The sequence below is a fragment of the Bombus fervidus genome, chromosome 2 (assembly GCF_041682495.2).
Source record: "Bombus fervidus isolate BK054 chromosome 2, iyBomFerv1, whole genome shotgun sequence".
Taxonomy (NCBI): Eukaryota; Metazoa; Arthropoda; class Insecta; order Hymenoptera; family Apidae; genus Bombus; species Bombus fervidus.
The window spans coordinates 18,130,684-18,150,394 of NC_091518.1; the positions used below are offsets into that span (position 1 = coordinate 18,130,684).

General features: G+C 32.4%; 2 protein-coding genes and 1 non-coding gene across 4 annotated transcripts in view; all 3 read right to left on the reverse strand.

The window, feature by feature from the left end:
• Positions 1–6,049: 6,049 nt before the first annotated feature.
• LOC139998200 (uncharacterized) lies at positions 6,050–9,505 on the reverse strand. 2 transcript variants are annotated; one of them, XM_072022565.1, is made up of 4 exons: positions 8,859–9,505; positions 8,268–8,473; positions 8,056–8,189; positions 6,050–7,923 (listed from the first exon to the last, which is right to left on the reverse strand). In XM_072022565.1, exons 2-4 carry the CDS (start codon positions 8,407–8,409, stop codon positions 7,762–7,764), a joined length of 438 nt encoding a protein of 145 aa, XP_071878666.1. In that variant the 5' UTR covers positions 8,410–8,473; positions 8,859–9,505; the 3' UTR covers positions 6,050–7,761. The 2 variants fall into 2 exon arrangements, with proteins under 2 accessions (XP_071878666.1, XP_071878665.1); XM_072022564.1 differs by having other exon boundaries at positions 8,588–9,505.
• A 154-nt stretch (positions 9,506–9,659) lies between these two features.
• Positions 9,660–19,711, reverse strand: part of LOC139998186 (uncharacterized) — a 33,781-nt gene continuing 23,729 nt past the window's right edge. The window contains exons 3-9 of the mRNA XM_072022535.2: positions 14,309–14,542; positions 14,044–14,219; positions 13,399–13,696; positions 12,439–12,939; positions 11,873–12,103; positions 11,039–11,282; positions 9,660–10,819 (exon numbers count right to left, since the gene is read on the reverse strand). Of these exons, the coding sequence (XP_071878636.1) occupies positions 10,725–10,819; positions 11,039–11,282; positions 11,873–12,103; positions 12,439–12,939; positions 13,399–13,696; positions 14,044–14,219; positions 14,309–14,542 (1,779 nt within the window). The 3' untranslated portion in view covers positions 9,660–10,724. The remainder of the gene's footprint in view (positions 10,820–11,038; positions 11,283–11,872; positions 12,104–12,438; positions 12,940–13,398; positions 13,697–14,043; positions 14,220–14,308; positions 14,543–19,711) is intronic.
• Positions 11,429–11,510, reverse strand: Trnal-aag (transfer RNA leucine (anticodon AAG)). Its single transcript has one exon. It is a non-coding gene; the product is annotated as a tRNA-Leu (tRNA).

Consider the following 19,711-nt stretch of genomic DNA (forward strand, 5'->3'; position numbering starts at 1 on the left):
TCACAGACACGAGGAGAATTTGTATAATTTGAAAAGAATTGTTTATTACAGTAGGATCTGATCGGAGGAAGGAATAGTAGGGAAAAATGTATCGAAGAAATTCTTGCAACTCCTTTTCGCAAGTACGATGTACATCGAATAGAGCTCGATAATGCAAGTTGACCGAAAGGAAACTGTAAGCGAAATGTTGCGTTGTAACGCAATAGCTTCGTATAACATGAGGAATAGTATGAGAAATTCCAAAAAGCACAGGATTTACGAACGATTGATAAAGTTGACGAGATTTTTTACTAAATCGAAAATACTCCTAACGTTTCGATCGATATTTTTATGATATTCAGTAAGACAGAAAAAGTACAAAGACAAGAGACGAAAATCAGATATAAAATGTCTCTCCTGCTTAAACATCTTTTTGTTTATTTTCAATAAAATTGTTTTACTATTTTAGAATTGTACTTCTACGAGATTAAAAAACAATGTGATCTATATATATATATATATCACGTTCTACCTCCATAATCTTCAAGTCTTAACGAGAGTTACGCAATCGAAAGATATCGTCTACGCGTTAAAATTGCTACATCAACGTCATTGGATTTGATGAATGGTTTCGAATATTCTCGTGTCATTGAGTAATATAATTTTGGTCATTTCCGATTGCTTTCCCAATGGGTTTCATCCAATGTGATTCAACAGGTGTTGAAAACGACTGGTTTAATGGCTATACCGTGGAAGGATATAATTGTATAATACGATGCGGTTAGGTAGTTACGTAAATTAGGAAGAAAATTAGGTTTATTGAATTAATTGATCGAAGAGCTTCGAAGGGATTCTGAAAATATCATTGAGCCTCTCTGTGGAAAGTTTCGAAATATTCTATACAAGTAATAAAATGTTTAATTTGTGCTAAAAAATTCACGCGTGTTTTCCATGTATTTTCGTACAATAATAAAAGTAGAAAAGAAAAAAGGAATTAATAACGTAAGAATCGATCTTTGCGCTACATGAAAAGTTGTCATTCTTTTCAAACATTGCTATGTCGAAAAGAAAAATTATATTGTCAGTACTTGATCAATGAATCACTCGCATCTTGAAAAAAATCGGTGGACAGTAAAATTTATAGCTGGCATTGCGAATGATGAATTTCATGCAGTAATAACAATAAAAAACAGACAAAACATCCAATGTATGAACAGAAGTAAAAAGAAGAGAAAGAAACTAAGCTTTGATGGACTTTCTAGTCTCCAGCTGAGATCCATCGAATGCCGATCGTCACGATCATTCTGATTATTACCTAAGGTGTTTAACACTCTAAAACATCGATGCAACTTCACTTTTGCATACAATAGATACTTTGTGTAGGATGTCATATGTTTTTAACGCTTTAATAGCAACTACTAAACGCCGTAAAAGTTTCTAAAATACAAACTGTTTTAATATGCAAATGTAGTCTTTGAACGCTCGATGACATAAGTCAAACGAAAGGACATAAAATACAAGCGAGTGGTATAGAACCTACGAGATGCAAAGATAAAGTTAATATATATACATGAATAAAATATATACAAAATTTCTGTAACTGAATTCTGTAACAATAAATTTAATTACGCAAAGGAAAATTAATTAAAATTTATTTAAATTCCCATGGCATCCTTTATGTTCTATGAAACTAATCTAATAACGCGTGTAGCTTTCTGGATAAAGTTAATTACGTGTAAATAATCTAATAAATCAAATAAACCAGATTAATTACGTACAAATAAAATTAATTTCACTCCATTTAAACTTGAGAATTTTTCTACTCTGCTATGAAGATAGGTAACGCGTGATACGTTTTTAGAAAAAATCAGTTAATAAGCTAATAACTCAAATTTAATTGCTAACTAAATAAATTGATTACTGGCGAATATCTTTATATTCTACCACATATAAGAAAAAACTGGTGACACATCGCTACTGGCTAGTTTTTAGATAAAACAGCCGACTGATAATATGTTAATGTACCTATATGTAAATCGATTTTATAACCAGCATTCCTCGCATGTGTAGATAACGTTGCAAGAAATTGGGCGGAAGTATAACGTAGGAATTAAGTAGGTCACCGAACTCGACCAGAGCGGGGAAAAAAAACAGAAGAAAAAAGAAAAGGATGCCATCGAATCTCGAACGAACGTTAACCGGAGAAAATGTATAACTTCAGAGGAGAAAGGTCCAAAAGCCGGGTTCACTGACCTTCCTCTTCTTCCGAAGGTAAGCATGTGATGTCCATAAAACAGATTTTTAATGTGCGCAACGCTCCAGTCCATTTAATGCGATCGCGTGAAATGAACAAAAAAAAAAAATGATAAATATTTCACGAAGACATATCGAGGATGGAGAGTCGGATTTTGATTCACAGCCAGAAAGTGGTTCTATGTCGGTGCTCTCAGCTATAGTGATCGATGTATCGAGAAAGCTGACATGATCTTCAACGTTTTCACATAACTTGACAGTATTTTAATATTAAGCCTTGGTATGCTTGGTGTATAAGTTTTAATATGTATAACTTTTATATTTCTGTAAAATCATATTGATTCATTATTGAATTATAATGTGTATAAACTTTCTTAATGTATATCAAATTTTTATACACTGATAAGGAATTTTAAACAAAAACATGTAGAATGTAGGTAATATGCAGAAATATTCAAAATAAAGTACTCGTTATAATATTTAGTGTGTGAAAAAGTTTCCATTTATGCTCTGTTGCTTTAATTGTATTCATAAGAATATGAATTGACTAATATGATTCTTTGCTTAGCTAACAATAATAATAATTTCAATAATGATAAATAAACTACTAAATACCGTCTCTCTAAACTAAATTTCGCAATATATTCGCAATAAATTAACGCCTTGATGTCACAAGCATAAAATCACAATGTTGCAAAATATATAAGAAAAAATTTTAGTAAAAAATTAAAATATCCCATTGATTACCTTTTGCATCTGTAAGTATAGCGTAGGTACTAGCTTACGATTATAAAACGTTCCACAAAGCATTTTACGAGGCTAGTTTAAAAAATTAAATTCTTAAACAATCATCCAGGTCAAATAGAACCGGTTTCGGTTTAGATTGGTTTTTTGAAAACGTCCAATTGCCAACATTTATCTATCTTTTGCTCATATCTTTTTCACTATGCGTATGCTCGATGTTACAAACGTTGAATAGATGATTCTTCGATGAATAAACAACGCTCGCATGATTTCATCTTCTCGTGTGGGCGAGGTAAAAGTTCTTCCGCTGTTTCGTGAATGAAAAACGTTCGGTGTCGCTGTGAGGAGGCACAATGTGAAATTTGCATAAGATGGGAAATGCGATTAGGAATAGGTCGACTGAAACAAGTCTAGAACAAGTCCGGAACGAAGTTAATGCGGTAATAATAGAGTATAAGATAATTAAGCATGGTCAGAGATACGTACGAAGACTGCAAATTTTTTTACATTTACGGGTAATTGGAAGGTGTTTACATAAATGGACATAATGTTACAATATTTAAGAAGTAAAACGATTCTCTATCTGAATTACATTTTCTTCAATTATATTCATAAAAATACAAATTTCCATAACCATATAACAGTTTAATAATAATAGATAACATACTGAATTCACCTGTGAAGTGTAATTTTTGTAATTTTCACTTAATGCATCCTTGACAAATTATTACACTATTCAAATTTAAAATGAAATTAAAATTTAATTCAAATTTAGAGCAAACATTCGAAAGACATATGATCTTTTGATCAAAGGAAAATTTTTCTTCTTACGCTTTATCATTGAACATAAATTTAAATGTGGCGTTAAATACCTAAATTTGAAGTGATAGTAATAATGCACCGTTCTACGTTAACTCTTCATTCATTTAATTATTACTGCATAACTGAAGGTAATTAAAGTTTGGAATCATCAGTAGGATACCAAAAATAGACTGTAAAAGGTGCAACCACCTTACTTGTTTCAAGTGTAATGCAATAGTAATATATAGAATGATAGTAATTAAAATGATCCAGAGTGTGCAGTATAATATTCTTCTAAAATCGCAAATGAAAAGTTGTCGTCCTTACTTGTAACGCGAAACTGCTTGCAAAACTGTCGCCCGGTATTTCTGTACCAGCAAAACTGGACTCTGGTTTGAATTACACCCGACATCGTGTTGTACGATTTCCGAGATCGAAATGCACGATGGACACCGACCTGATAAACTAGACTTCCTACATTTATTTCCAATGATACCATTATGAAACCTCAGATAGGTTTCATTTGTGAATGTCGTTACATCTTTTTTAAACTTTCATCCCTTTGAACGTGACAACCGGATTACAGATTTGCCACATCGATTAACTCCACAAAATGAAAAGTAGAGAAAATTGATGAAATTATACGAGATAGATAACAATCAAATTCATGGGCGAGTGTTTTGGCAGTAAGATTTAAAAAATTCCAAAAGGTGGAGAATAAATTTGGCCTTTGAACAGTTCAATTAGTAAATCAATCGCATGGTGACTTTTAAAATACGTTGATTTCAAGATTTGAATGTAATGCGCGTCAATATTTATAAATCACACGAAATTATTTAGTAATCAAATATTTTATTCATAAGTCCTCAAGATTTCGAAGATTTTCGAAAGTTCTTAAAATCCATGATTCTTGTGTCCGATTGAGTGACTTACGATTTAAATGGCTAGCTTATTTCGGTCAAGATTATTTCTCTGATAACATTATTCTTGTTATTACTTAATATTAATATTTAATCGAACGATGTTCTATTTAAATAAATTTAACTACTAACAGCTAATTAGAATATAATTACAAAAAGCGTTTCTAATAATAAATATTAATCTGATTGGAAAAGTTACTTGAGAAAAATTCTAACGATCGCTAAAAATTTGATAACAATCAAACAGCGAAACTTGCATAAAACGCAAAAAGATGCAGAGACAGCTCCTCGTGTTTTAGCATGGTACTAACATGAAATTTTGCAATCACTTCCGCATTCTTTGATCATGTACCAAGGTGTAGGATTACGGCGAACGAAAAATTTGAATTTTATGATAATTAATCGAAAACAATGAGAGCTTAAGTACGATCAATCATACATCGCTATAACTGTATCGCAACAAAGCGTAAAGATTAATAATACATATGCCGTAAATCTTACATGCATATTCGTATATTATGCGAGCAAACGATTTAAATATCAATGTATATGTATGTTAAAATATTAGAATAGTTACCTCAAATAAAATTGCGAATCAATCAATTTCTTCTTATGTTGTCACACCATTGATAGAAATTTTATGATAGCCTCTATACTATATGTACATAGACTGCAGAATTAACCTATAATTAGAAAAATTACAAGTATTTACATTATGTGTAAAATGTATATCATAGGTTAAGGTTATAATAATATATCACAAATTAAAAATTATAATAACATAACATTAATAATAAATATTGATATATTATGTAAACTTTAACTTTCTCTAAAAAAGGATTGATAAGGCAAAATGATAAATTGTGTAAATTATGTTGGAAATTTCAGTTTTAGCTTTTTAATGTTAGCTTCGCTTGGGTTGATTATTATAATGACACTTATACGACACTGTTCCTTTTATATTCATAAAATAAATAAAAATTTCATAATAATTCAACTATTTGATTAAAACAACATCCTTAATATGTATGTAACTTTTTTTTTAGTCCTTTTTTGGATCGAAATTCGCGTGAGAATACTACATATTGCTGCATTTCTTTGATATAAAATTTACGATCATGATTCTCGCATTTCCATAAATTATTGCCATGCACGCAAACTCACAGAGAGAAAAACTAACGATTTCGTTACGGTTTGTCGATTCCGCGGAAGCTCTTCGAAATTCGATTCGACATGATTCGATTTCACCTTCTAACACGAGTTCGAAAGTAATTCTAGCGTGGGACATTGTGTAGGCTGGATCGCGTGTTGGGTGACAGAAAAAGCTACTTTTGATGAAACGGAACACCGAATACTATCTATGAACTATTTATTCAAGTTCGACAGCAAGATTGTTAATACATAATTTATAGGTTACATACATAATATAAGATTATTTCCGATAACTTGCAATTATTTGATGACAAATTATATTATGTATTTACATTTTCTTTTATTGACCCAGTTATTAAATCGTGCGTTCGTTTCATGGATAATTACTGTAATTCAATAAATTACTATAATTTATAGAAATCACGATTATGAAGTTATTTGTTTTTATGAATGAGTGAACGTACCTGACCCTTTTCCTTATATCTTTCTCGTGTTGTTGTAAGAAAATTGAACAGAGAATAGCTAGTAGATAATAGTAAATTACCAATTTAAGAATTTAAGAGGATTGTAAAATATTAATAGTCCTTAACATTTCAATTTAAAAAATTGATATTCATATTACCTAATTCTTCGAATATAAATAGGAGAATATTGTTTTATTCATTGAGATGATTCTTCCATCTAGAAGTTGAGTAATAACTTAACATATGTAACTAGTAAAGCATAAATATTCCAGTGACTTTATGTCCTGAATAGCAAAAATACTGAATTGAATTAACCCACTAAATATGACTGCGTTTTTAGTGATAATGTGATTGAAATCAATAAATATAAAATAAAATAAAAAGGATATCGAAAATTAAAAACGTTGAAATTATATCAATCAATGATCTTGTATAAAAATTTCGTATTAAGAAAAAATTTCTTTTGTAAAGAAATAGTATTTCTATTCTATGAGAAAATAATATTCAATTTAACTGTTTAAGCCAGTGATCAATTGTTTATACTAATTTCTAAAATACTTATAAATATAATATAAAGGAGAAAACATACACCCTTGATTAACTTATGATGGATGGTTTCTCATATTTTATTATTTTATCTTTTATTACATATGTAATTAATTAGAGTATATCATTTAAGACTGTATACAATAATTATGTTTTTAATGATAATATACATTTAAATATTATATTCAAAATATGTCCACCATAGTAAAAATAAGATATTTCCAATATATATATAATTTCCAGTTAAAATCATTTTGCTATTATTTTTTCTAAGAGTATTTTAGAATATGTTTAAATAAATTCATATCTCATATATAATATTAATAAAAACATTTGTATAGTGCAACAGTAGAATGTTATTGGTATTAATTTAACCAAATATTTTATTACTGAATATTGACGAGTCTAGTGATGTCACATCACTTTATTAAAATGGATTTATTTATGTAATCTATACTAAAAGTAATTCCATCTTTAACTTTTTCTTTTAAACAATGACGATAATCAAGAATATAATCGTCCTCAAAGTACACTTAAATAATACTTTACTTAACTGAAGAATTGTATTATATATCTTTCTCTCTATCATATAATTCCATTTGTATAATAAAATGTTAACTAAAATTTATATCAATATGAAACAAATGTTGTAAATCATAAATCATCATTATATGTAAATAAAGTAGAAACTTACATCACAATGTCTACGAATTAAAAAGCCACTTGGAATGTTTTACTTTAATATAAAACAGCAATCAATGTTCTAATGTTACTACCACAACACTTTTTACACATTCTGTGATTTTTGCTGATGGATGGAAAACTGAATAACATTAGATATTGGTAGCAAATTAGCACAAAGTGCTACTCTACAAACATGTCAACTACAGTCAAGTAGATATTCACGGAGGTTGTGAGTCGTATCTGTTATTGTCATCTGGCAATACTAAATTAGATACTGGTTCATCTTCAAATATGCCTTCATCTACCTCATCATCAGAAATGGTAAGTTCATCGGGATATTTATAACTATTACTTAGTTGACTGGATGGTACCACTTGCTCCTATAAATGAACATAGTTGAAGTTAATATAGCACTAACATATTATACATATAATATGAATATATATGCAAGAAAGTAATTCAAAGTACGTAGCTAATTGAAAAAAATATTTGTATCATAATTATTAATTTACCTCAGATTCTGTATTCATATCTTGATACGAAGTATCAATTTCATAGTCAAATAAATCCTCTTCTGGTTCTTCCAATGGATGAAACGATAATTGAGCTGAGCCTTCGTTCAAATTCATTGTTACTTCCGGCTCACCTATAAATTTACATAAATATATGTTTTTCATTATTTACTAGGTATATACAACTTATTTTCTTTTTTGTCTTTGCTTACGGAGTGGATCATCTATGCGATTATCCAAATTAAAATATTCCGTTAACCTGTTGTTATTATTATTATTACTATTATTATTATTATTATTATTGTATCTACATTGGATCAGTTGGTGACTATTCTGATTCTGTAATTTGTCCATATCATCTGTCTACATCAGTTGATAGTACACTCAGGTTGGATCGTCTACGTAATATCTATATACACTAAAAAGTGAATATGGTTAATGTGCATCTACAAAAGTCCTATCATGGCATTGAATGTCGAGTGAGAAATCATGATCATGTAAGAATCATTTAAACACGAATTAGGAAATTTACTTTGAACTGTTATATCTAGCTGTTGTGAGACAGCAACAAATATTTCGTGATGACGAGGATCTTGTAGATCCTTTTTCTCCTTCAAAATTCATCATTTTGAGCGGATGACTCCGATTAGATTGACGATATCAGAACTCTTCGCCCTTTGTTCTGTTATTGTTAAAACTCATTAATCTATCACACAGTTTGTTTCTAAATAGAATTGTGAAATCTAAAAATGTGCTACGTCATGACGATTATCGACACAATGTATACTCCTGAACGTGCTCACCTTCAATAAAGCTCGACGTAATCCTTCTTTCGAAATACGTGGAACGATATACAAAATATTATTCAAAAATGATTAGTTACTATCATCACAAACGTAAATCATAATGCAACAGTGTTGTGTGCAAGATCACACACTAAACAACCGCTCGTACGTCGCGAACTGACAGGTTATACGCATGCTCAGTTCAGTTTTGCGAACCTACGCCATTAAATGATGTCATATTCAGTAACGTAGGTATAAAATTGGCGCTTCAATAAAAATTTATTTTTCGAATCTTACCTTAATATATTTAATCATATTTTATTAAGTAAATTCATTATAAGAAATCTAGTTAATTAGGAAAGCTAGTCAATTATATTCAAAGAAATGATGATAACAATAATAGTATTGTTACTTTAATGATTTATTAAGGACGTAAATTTAAGCATGGTCCAAGTTTTTAATTCGTCGAATTGTATCTTTAAGACTTTGTCTTCTATATAATATCTTTGTTAAAAGATTTTTAGGGTAAACTATCATATAAAAATCCTGCGCAAGGAATAACGTGTACTTTGTGAAAGTTGATTGTTTATATCTAATACAATATAAAAGTATTAAACTATCTATTAATATTATTAATTCAGGCGCAATATTACAATGGAACGCTACATCCTACTAATCTACGTTAAAAGCTTCTTATCAAAAATATCTCTTCTTTGCGTATACTTCCTTTAAGATGTCTTAAAACCATGTATTTGTTGATGATTAATAAGCTATCTTGAAAAAAAATAAAATAAAATAAAATGACACGTTCGCAGGGTATCGAGTCTAAACCAATAATCTTTTCGCTTTATTAATTGTCATGAAAAAAAGAAATATATATGTGTGTGTATGTAATACAGAAAATACAGATTAATAAAATATCCATACCTTAAAAACAATTTAGGATAGATGCAAAAATGATGTAATGATGTTTTGGAAGAAACGATGCTGTAAGTACAAAAAAAAGTAATAACATACACGCCGAAATCGGAAATTGGATTTTACGGAAGGATCTTCACACTTTATTTTCGCTTCTTCTAAGCACACAACCGATTAAAAGTAACTAAACGAAAATGTCAATGTTGATTACGACGCTGGTTAATGAATAACGCTTCTCTTAAGCCACATCTACATAATATACAGCGATCGCCATAAAAGGTTACAAACTTATCTCCGATTATTTAAAAAACAATTATTAGTTTCTTCTTCTGTTTTGTTTCTGTGTAGTTTTCTTATCTCTTTTCGACGCGAATAAAAGAAACGATCACAGATTTCCTCATATCTTCAATTCTCTCCCTGTACGCGATTGTCATATCACTAGAAGAAGAAACTGTAATGATTTTCTTCATTGAAAACGTGTTAGTTAAAAAAAAGAATATCATTCCAAATCAATAGATCTTCCTCTCTCTAACTGTAGGTGTACCTCTGTTGATATAGATGTCTACTCTCTACGGTATCTTCTGAGTCACGAGCTCCTCTTTCTTTTTTATCATTTTATTTTCTTCGATCGTACTATGAACAGCCTAAATAAAAACACGCTCGTGACTTTGCTGCTTTATAGCGGTATAATACTACAAACTTAACGGCGTTTTTAATCTCTGCGACATTCGTCCCATATATTGTCTTCTACAAAAGTAATGTACCAGGTCCAGTTTACTTTCGTAAGATCTACAAAAATGTGAAATCCGAGGAGGGTAACGTTCGCGTGTTAGGGATCGCCTGAAAAATGTTCTTTCGGTTTACGAGAACTCGTCAAACATGTTTCGAGATGCTTTTCTTCTTTTTTGGGACATTCTCTTTGACCGGGTATGATGGGACATTCGATCCGATTCGCTGCAACTGAAATTAACAGGCGCAATCACAAGCGCAACGACGTACACGCTTCTCACGGCGGTGTGTGAATGCCTCTGGGATTGAACGCACCGAACGTGGTTGCACGTCTGTGAACAAATTGGAACAGTGTATATTAGAAAATTTTATAGTTCCTATATTTAAAATTTTATAGCATCTACATATAATATAGAAGCGGGATTAAGTTCTTTGATAAATACTAATTTCCATTAAATTAAGATTAAATAAGAGTCCATGAATTACGAATACTCTTAAATGTAGCAAAAGTTAAGAATAAAAAATCTGTAGAAATTAAGTTATCTACTCACAGTGTGGGCGGGTTTCCACTTCTTGTTCTTGTTGTTGCTGTTGCACTTGCTGTTGCTGTTGCTGTTGTTGTTGCATCATCATGTGAGTCGTTTGTTGTTGTTCCTGTTGCCTTTGCTCTGATTCTTGTTCGGAGCTTTGATTATCAGAAACTTCAGCACGGGCCTCAACAGGTATTTCCAAGGATTCTACAGGTCTCAATGGCAGAGCAAATCTTGAAATTGGGAATGCATTACCTTCTACAACCTAAAAATTAACATATTATTGATGTACTAATTGCATATGATAAAATGGAAAATTCAATTAATCGTAATACTTGGCGATATCAATAATAACGCTAATGAGTATAGAAAAAGAGATGAAGTAAAAATAACTATGGTAGCAAAAAAATATGGCAGCGGTGGGATTCGAACCCACGCCTCCGAAGAGACTGGTGCCTTAAACCAGCGCCTTAGACCGCTCGGCCACGCTACCAGATATCAATTTAGGGAAAAATTGATGATCCAGCGGTTCTCATTTGTTCTTACATAACATTTGTTATTATAAACAAGTAAACAAAGATAATAATATTTTATAATGTACGAGTTTGTTGAAATCCGAAATATGACATTCTACAAAAATGTACGATATTTATGTAACATTAATAAAATGTTACTGTAAGATTAATGAAATGATTATATTTAAAGGAATATATATACAGAATAATTTTCTTCATATGATAATTTTTAGCGTACTTTCAGATAAAATTTTTCTTTGAAACGTTAAAATTAATATCTAAAATTAAAATAAAATAAAAATTTGAAATTATATCTGAAATTGATTAGTTTGTTTTTTACCTGATGAATTATGTTACGAATTTCCGCTGGTACAGGGAAGTTCCTTTCTTCCTCGCTATCATCTTCCGGTCCAGGGAAAGGTTTAGCTTCCTGTTGCTCGTTGGAACCATCCGGTCGCTGGCGACCCTCGATATTTCCATGCTCCAATAGATTTCGAACCTCTAACGGAAGTGGAAGTCCCAGAGGAATGGGCTGAGCTCCTTCCGGGAAAGGTTTGAATTCTTGAACATTCTGAAAAATGTAAATAAAATTATTTCAATAAATAAAAAATTACATTCGATATTATCGTCTAATAATAGTAGAAATAATAGGACAATCTCGCATGTACAATTATACAGATGTTAAATCCAATTTCGAATATTATTATTATTAATACATATGTAATATGTGTATGTTTAATTAAAATTATGAACATTAAAGTTACTTATTGAAATTACAACGAATCAAGATTGATCGTTAAAAAAATCATATTTTTCTACTAATTTTCATTTCCAAGACCAATTCATTTTTAATGCCAATTATATTTTCGGTTAATGTAATATAAATATCTCAAACAAAAGAATTACCTCGCGGCGAGCACCTTCAGGTATTTGTACGGGTATAGGTCTCGCTTCACCAGTGATATGTTGAATGATATTCTTAATTTCTAGAGGTACTTGTTGAATGATCCTTCGAATTTCGAATGGAATTCCTTGGAAAGGTGAACGTTGTCTTTCAGTAATCTGAGGCTGCGGTTGTGGCTGTGGTTGAGGCTGAGCTTGAGGCTGAGGTTGCATCTGGGGCTGTACTTGAGGTTGCACTTGCGGTGGCATCTGAGATGGATGTTGTTCGGTCTGCGGGATCAATACGTGAGGAATAATCCTTTGTTCGTGAACCTGAGCTTCTGGCTGTGGTGCTGGCGGAGGCATCATGGCTGGTCCCTGTTCTTGACCATACGTTCCCGTTTGCTCAACTTGTTGATACATCACGGGTACTTGTTGCGGTTCTTGGGGCATTGATGGTCGCATACCTCTCATAGGATTTGCCGAGAAATGACGCAATTCGATGGGAATTCGGCGCACTTCAACCTGAAAGAAATTATTAAATTTTAATTATCGTAGTGGTAAATGATTTTTTTATATACTCAAAATAGTACGAGTATAATAGTGGTGTATTCGATAGTATTCAATACACCAATAAAGATTGTTGCATGTGTTAACGGTGGTAAAGAAGCCTTACTTAACTTTCTATAGCAAAAGTGAAGTGTAAGTGAAGTGAAATGTAAGAAATTCATCGTTTGATTAATTATGAGCGGATATAGTATGTAATTATTTAGAATAAAAACAATTATCTGATTTAGTTTAACAAACGTTGAATTTTAGGTGAATATTGCAAACTTAGTTCAAAACAATAATATGACCAAATCTTCAATTTGGAAAATGGATCTATTCTCGATTTCTATTTAATTCTAAGACGAAAACTATTTTAATAAAAAGAGAGCAGCATTAATTCTTCTATTATTGCATATTAATACAAGATATACTAACTTGTGGTCCCATTGCAGGATTTTGCGGTCCCATCATGGGCGTCTGTGGTCCCATACGCGGAGGCCTCATTTCCATAGTTACCTGAGGGATATTTCGCAATTCAGGGGGCACAATACCAGGTGGGATGTGATTAAGTCCGCGTGGATCGCTAAGTGGTAACTGCTGCATGTCAGGAACTTGATATTGAGTGTGCACTTGATACTGATGATAACCTGGGTTCGGTTCCTGAGATTGAAGTGGTACTTGGACGGTTCCCAATGGGATGATGATTGGCGTAAGCATCTCTTGATCTTGTTGCCTGAAAATTAAGCACATTTTGAAAATTAAATATAACATCCATGTGTAAAAACTCAATTAAATTTTAAAGTTTCAATTATTTTAAATCTTTAAAAATTATTAGTATTTTTATATCAAGACTGTTTTTAAAAGTCCTTTATTTTTAATTTTAATTGATCTTCTTTGCTTTTTTCTGTAAACTAAAAGGTTTTACCAGTAACGTCACCAAATAAAATGAAATTACTTTGTATTTCTATTTAATTTCCATATGGTTGATAAATTTGATAATGTACTATCTATAATTTAATCTAATAAATTACACTAAAATTTCTTTCATGGGGGAGGCATAGCACTTCAAATCATACATACTCTTGTTGAGGATTGCCAGATTCGCACAAAATGGCGACACGTTCTCCACTCAGTCTTTGGTAGCGAGAATCAGTACTGTTATCGACATTGTTGTTGTTAGCACCGTCCATCACTTGATCAGCTCTTCGTCTCTCAACCACGCAAGAAACTCTGCTACGTGCCTCCTGAATCAAAGTCTAAAGAACAAAATAAAGAGACAAAAATGCTTTCGATAATCTTTCAATTTTTCAATTTTTAGAAATTGTAATCAAATTAGTGAACTTACGCCCGCAATTTCGTCAAAATCGAATTGAAGAGGCAGCTTGATGTGCACGGGAGGAAACTCGTCATCATCATAGTCATCGTCATCGTCGTCATGGTCACCGCTTTCGTTGTCTGACTTTGAATTATTCTCATCCTCCTTGTGGACTTTGACGTCCTTGGTGTCTGGCTCTACCTCCTTCTTCGATGGTGTTTGCTCAGCGAGAGACTGCTGAACCTCCTTCATGTCACTGGGATCCTGCACAACAAGAAAATATTCCTTAACACCTCTCGTTCCATAATTTTCCTAAAAGTCTGTAAAATCGTTAATAATAAATATTAATACAAAGACATAACGTAGAACCGATGGTTAATCCCATGTAAAAATAAAAGATATGACAATTTGAAATTTTATTAACAATACTGGTAAAGTATGAAAATAGTGCAAGTGTATACATATTTCGCAAAGATTATAGAAGTATTTAAAGGGTTTAATATTCCGTTAATAAATCTCAATATTCAATGGAACCATCTCTAATGTTTTATATCTTAAAGATTATTCATGTTATATCGTAATTTTGTATTATGCATACGTTTACACCAAACGTTTTGTGACTTTTATACCTATATATATCTTTAAAATGGTTTCAAAGTTTTCCAATATAATCGTCACAGTAATATCTCACTGCTTCATTAATAAAATTTACAAAAATGTTTTGACAAGTGTTCAAATCAGTTCGAAAGCTACCGTATAGCGTGCACTTCCTCGTTTCTCCTCGTGACAAATCGCGTACTAAAATTGAAACCATCGTTAAAGTCTTCCAGTCTGAGAACAACCTAGATCTGGTTCACAGAGTATCAACGTTCTCTATGAAAATAACCCGATCGAGTCACGAATATCGTGCTCTTCGCGAAACATCAGAATCCCGTTTCAAGTGACGTACAAAGTACCAGTCTGGTCAGCTTAGATAAGATAAAAAGAACCGTAAGGGTCATCGTGTCGAGCGCAAAGTGTTTCTTCCGCTTAGAAAAACTGTTTGCGTTAAAGGATCGTGCCAGCTAATCGAGCGTCTCATCCTCGTTTGATTTCCATCGTTCTGATCGAGGTTGTACCGCGATAACATGAAGAGAGTTCACTTTCACTCGCGACCCGATGTCGCGACCAGGAAGAAAACGAGTTGCATCAACGGATGATTACTATGGCGATATTTATTCAACTTTCGAAGCCTTCAGGAACGATTTGTCTTCGTTTCGCGGTCTCCAACTCGCGGATACTCTTTCAATTTCTCTTATCAGGAAGAGAAGGTTACACGAAACGACACGACCCAATTATTTCACCTGCTGCCTATGTGATTATTGTCCGGATTTTAATTATATTTAATCGCTGATAGTAATAACGATGGTCGTATAGAAGCAATAAACTATCGCGACACGCTCTAATTAACGTTGGCTGCAAATGAAACTGACCGAGGTTTCGTGGACTCTAATAAAGTATCCCGTTAACAATGCGACGTATCGCAGCAACGATTCGTCCTGTTACGATCTTCGGATCTTTACGATTCAGTTCTGATTTTGTTTCAATAAATATAATATAACCATCAACATTTTGAACGTTTCGGGGAAATGTTTGAAACTTTCGAGGATTTTTATGATACGATCGAATATATCTTAGAAAATGTAGCACAGATATAAAAAATTTTAGCATAAAACTGAAACAAGAAATCACCTATACTATATAATGACGATTCTTGCGTGTTTATTTCAAACTTTTTCAACGAAAGAAAATTGCGATTGAGTTGAAGATATCTCGAACTATGTAACAGAGTTGAGAAACATAAAATTGAAACGAACAATCACCATCGGTGTAAGAACAATGATTCTCGTACTTTCTTCGAACCCATGGTACGAGAAACTTTCTGACAAGATGAAAAGCACGATTGGATTGAAAATGGTTCAGAACACGCGACAGAGTTGAACTACCTCTATATACTTTTTATAACATAATGACTAGCAAATTCCCGAATGAAGAGATGCAAAAGAAGAGAAAAGAAACGGTTAAGTTACTAAAATCAAACCTAAGATACTCAAAGATCGTTTCGTATTAAGTTAGTTGTAATCAAATTAGTGTTCAAGCGATGACCGCTAGAAAATTAGATTATCGTTGAGTTATAGACCAGGAAACGACGTGAAATACGTATTTGGTTAACGGTGATAGGAAGGAAGTTGCTGCTGAGTACTTTCGAGAGCCTAATTTGTGATCGGCCAGCAGGAAACCATTATCGTGCAAGAAACGTTAAGTTGCATCAGGTTCTGACGAGCTTGGACGGTTCCACAGTTTCTGTTTGTTGGTTGGCAAAAGCGGGGCCCTCTCGCTTTACTCGTCCAAGTGACAACTTTCTAGAATATCGGTGAACGTAATGAAAGGTAGCCGGAATGGCTCAGCTACCGACCAGCTTCTGGTTTTCGCAATTCTAGACTCGCTGAAATAAACTTCGATCTTCCCACTACCCATTCACAGTCGAGAACTATGTATATATATATATGTTTCGCTACGTTTGATCATACATTCAAGTATACGAGAAAGTTCTACCATTCCAGAACGAAATACGATGTTTTTGCCTTCGGATACCAAGAATGAGAAACTGAATTGATACTTTGTTGCATTCAGGTCGATATCTCGTGTTTAGTATTACTCGTTTAGTATTGCAACTATATGTAGGAGTGATAGCTGGTTTTTATTAGATACATACATATAGAGATATAAGCGAGCCAAAAATAATTTGTATCTTATAAAAACGCGATTACATTATATCTGTTTATTTTTTAATAACCTCGTTAATTATGTAATGTATGTGGATAAAATATCATATAGATAAAAAGTATATTTACTTTTTTTTACTGATAACTTCCGTCATTCGATTAAAGTTTAATATGTTTCTGCAAATAAATTAATAACAGCGTAATATTTCAATTAATAAAAAATTTTATTAAAAATTTGGTACGTTTTGTATTTCCTTTTTCATTTTGTTTCAATGTAAAGCGAAAAGCATTTGCAACGAAGAATAATATTTTAATTATGTAGAAAATATTGTATTTTTCACACGTTATCATTTCAGAGGGACGTGAGAAATAATAATTACACAATATGTAAATATCGTTTATTTTTTACCTAAGGAATCCTAAAGCAGCTGCAACAATACACGCTCTATTTATTGCACATTCATAGAATATGTATATAGCGCGTAACACTATTTATTCAAGGATTATTAACGTAACATTCATTCTAAACTAAAACACTATCGTTGCATCGTACAAAGAAAACACCGATTCCAACATTGATACGAAACAATAACGAGGTCTGTTTTAAAATGCATGGCACAACGCTTTTAATTGATAATTAATTTCAACAGTAGGAGCAAAATATTAAAAGCGTTATCTTCGCGAAGAATAAAATTCGAATTAAATGCAAGAAAGAGGAAAGAGCAATCCGTAATTTCGATTGTATCATAATAAAAAAGAAAACATTGATTCCAACATCGCTATGAAACTATGTACCACGGTGTTCACCTTAAAGTGAACACTGTTTCATGATATTTCAATTGCTAATTAATTAACAATTTCAATAAAATTAGAATTTCCAGCAGAAACCGAAATTTACAAACTATTACGTTTTGTAAATTGAAAGAATGAAATTGATTGCGATTGCGAGTAGATGCAGACGGTACCGTAACAGACCGACCACTTTCCACTTGGGAAATTGCTCAGGATGTAGAAACGATTTTGCGGTGCACGAGCGACAACCTGTATAATCGTCAAGCTAGAACGAGAGGAAATAAGTGAAATTTCTTAACCCTTCGAGCACACAGGTGGTTGGAGTGTTTTAGCATCGTCGTTTACTCGCTCATAAAATTTTTCTCCTTATTTTATCAAATGGTATTCGTGACTCACGTTAGAAAACAACAGTAGAATACTTATAGAAATCAACCGTGAAGTTCCTGTTTCGTATAAAATCACTGCCTAAGAACGGACAATACATTGTACGTGATGGTTATGCGATAACCATCGGTTTTGCAACGTCAATCAATAATACGACACTAATACGATTTCTAATTCCGCAACACAATTCTTGCGTACACGAACGTAAACCGATATTCAACCATCGAACTTTAATTGTATTATTATATATTATATATATTAATATCCAAAGAGCACAGTTCTTTCGCTTAGATTCGACACAATTTAGTTCCGTTAATAATTAATCTTACTTTATTCAAAGTCGCCACATGCTCCATTATTTGTCTAAATTAACTTAACCTACCCAGTTGGATACTCGTTATAAATTATATTTTCTATTTGACTTTTTCATAAACAATTCCGAAACAATTCACCGAGAAGAAAATAAAAATGTTTAATACCTAAAATATTCTCTGAAATACAAAAGAAAATCCGAGTTCCTTAACCGCTTTGCATTGCACGCTGTTTCACAAACGCTTCGTCAACACGTTTCGTGCAACATATTTAAATTTTACTTTCGAGTCGGTCGAAGAAGTGGGCCGACTTGGAACTGTTGGAAGGATTTCACGAGGAAAAGGAAATCGATGGACTTGGCGTCGCATGCAATATACAAAAGAAGAAGAGTAGAAAGGAGTAGGACAAAGAAATCGGTATCGCGACTAACAGAGTGCGCGAAGGAGAGAGAAGCTCACGACCACGCGATCCTACAGGCTTTCTTTAGAAATCCTGCAAGCCCCTTTTGCGAGCTGCCTATCAATTAGCGAGCTATTATGGCGGGTAATCATCGTAGTTAAGCGACCTGCACACTGTCAGTCTTACATTATAGGATACTATACGTTCTCGATGATGTAGATTTACACTCGCGTGCCTTCATCGCTTGGGAGATGGAAATCGACGGCACACTTTTACATCAACCGCATAGTATTTCTAGCAAGTCGAATCAGCTGCTTTTTTATTTTAGCACTCTTAGCGCGGTCATGTGCGAAACAAGCTATTTTCCATGCTGATACGATAGCAACGTTTCTTTCATCACGGAAATCTTCCAGCATGAATAATACTTATCTCGCTAGAGTATAGAGAATCATACGGTGTAACGCAGGAGTATGTTGACTGTTGTTAACTACCAAATATGGTAGGATAAATTACTTTTCCCGGAATCACGATTTGTTGCACTTTAAGTTGGAAGAGTGAAATTTAATGATTGATAATTACCTTTGGTATCGAGAACGCGAAGCTAATAATGGTCTTATGTTAGGGATATGCTTTTATGTACTCCTTGATCTGAGGTAGCAGTTTCTGTGGATATAAGTGATTTATCGAATAAAAATATGAAATAATTAGAATACTTTAAATGAAATTTAAATGTTTATTTTTTAAATGGGCGAACAGTTATTTTGAAATATATATAGATTTA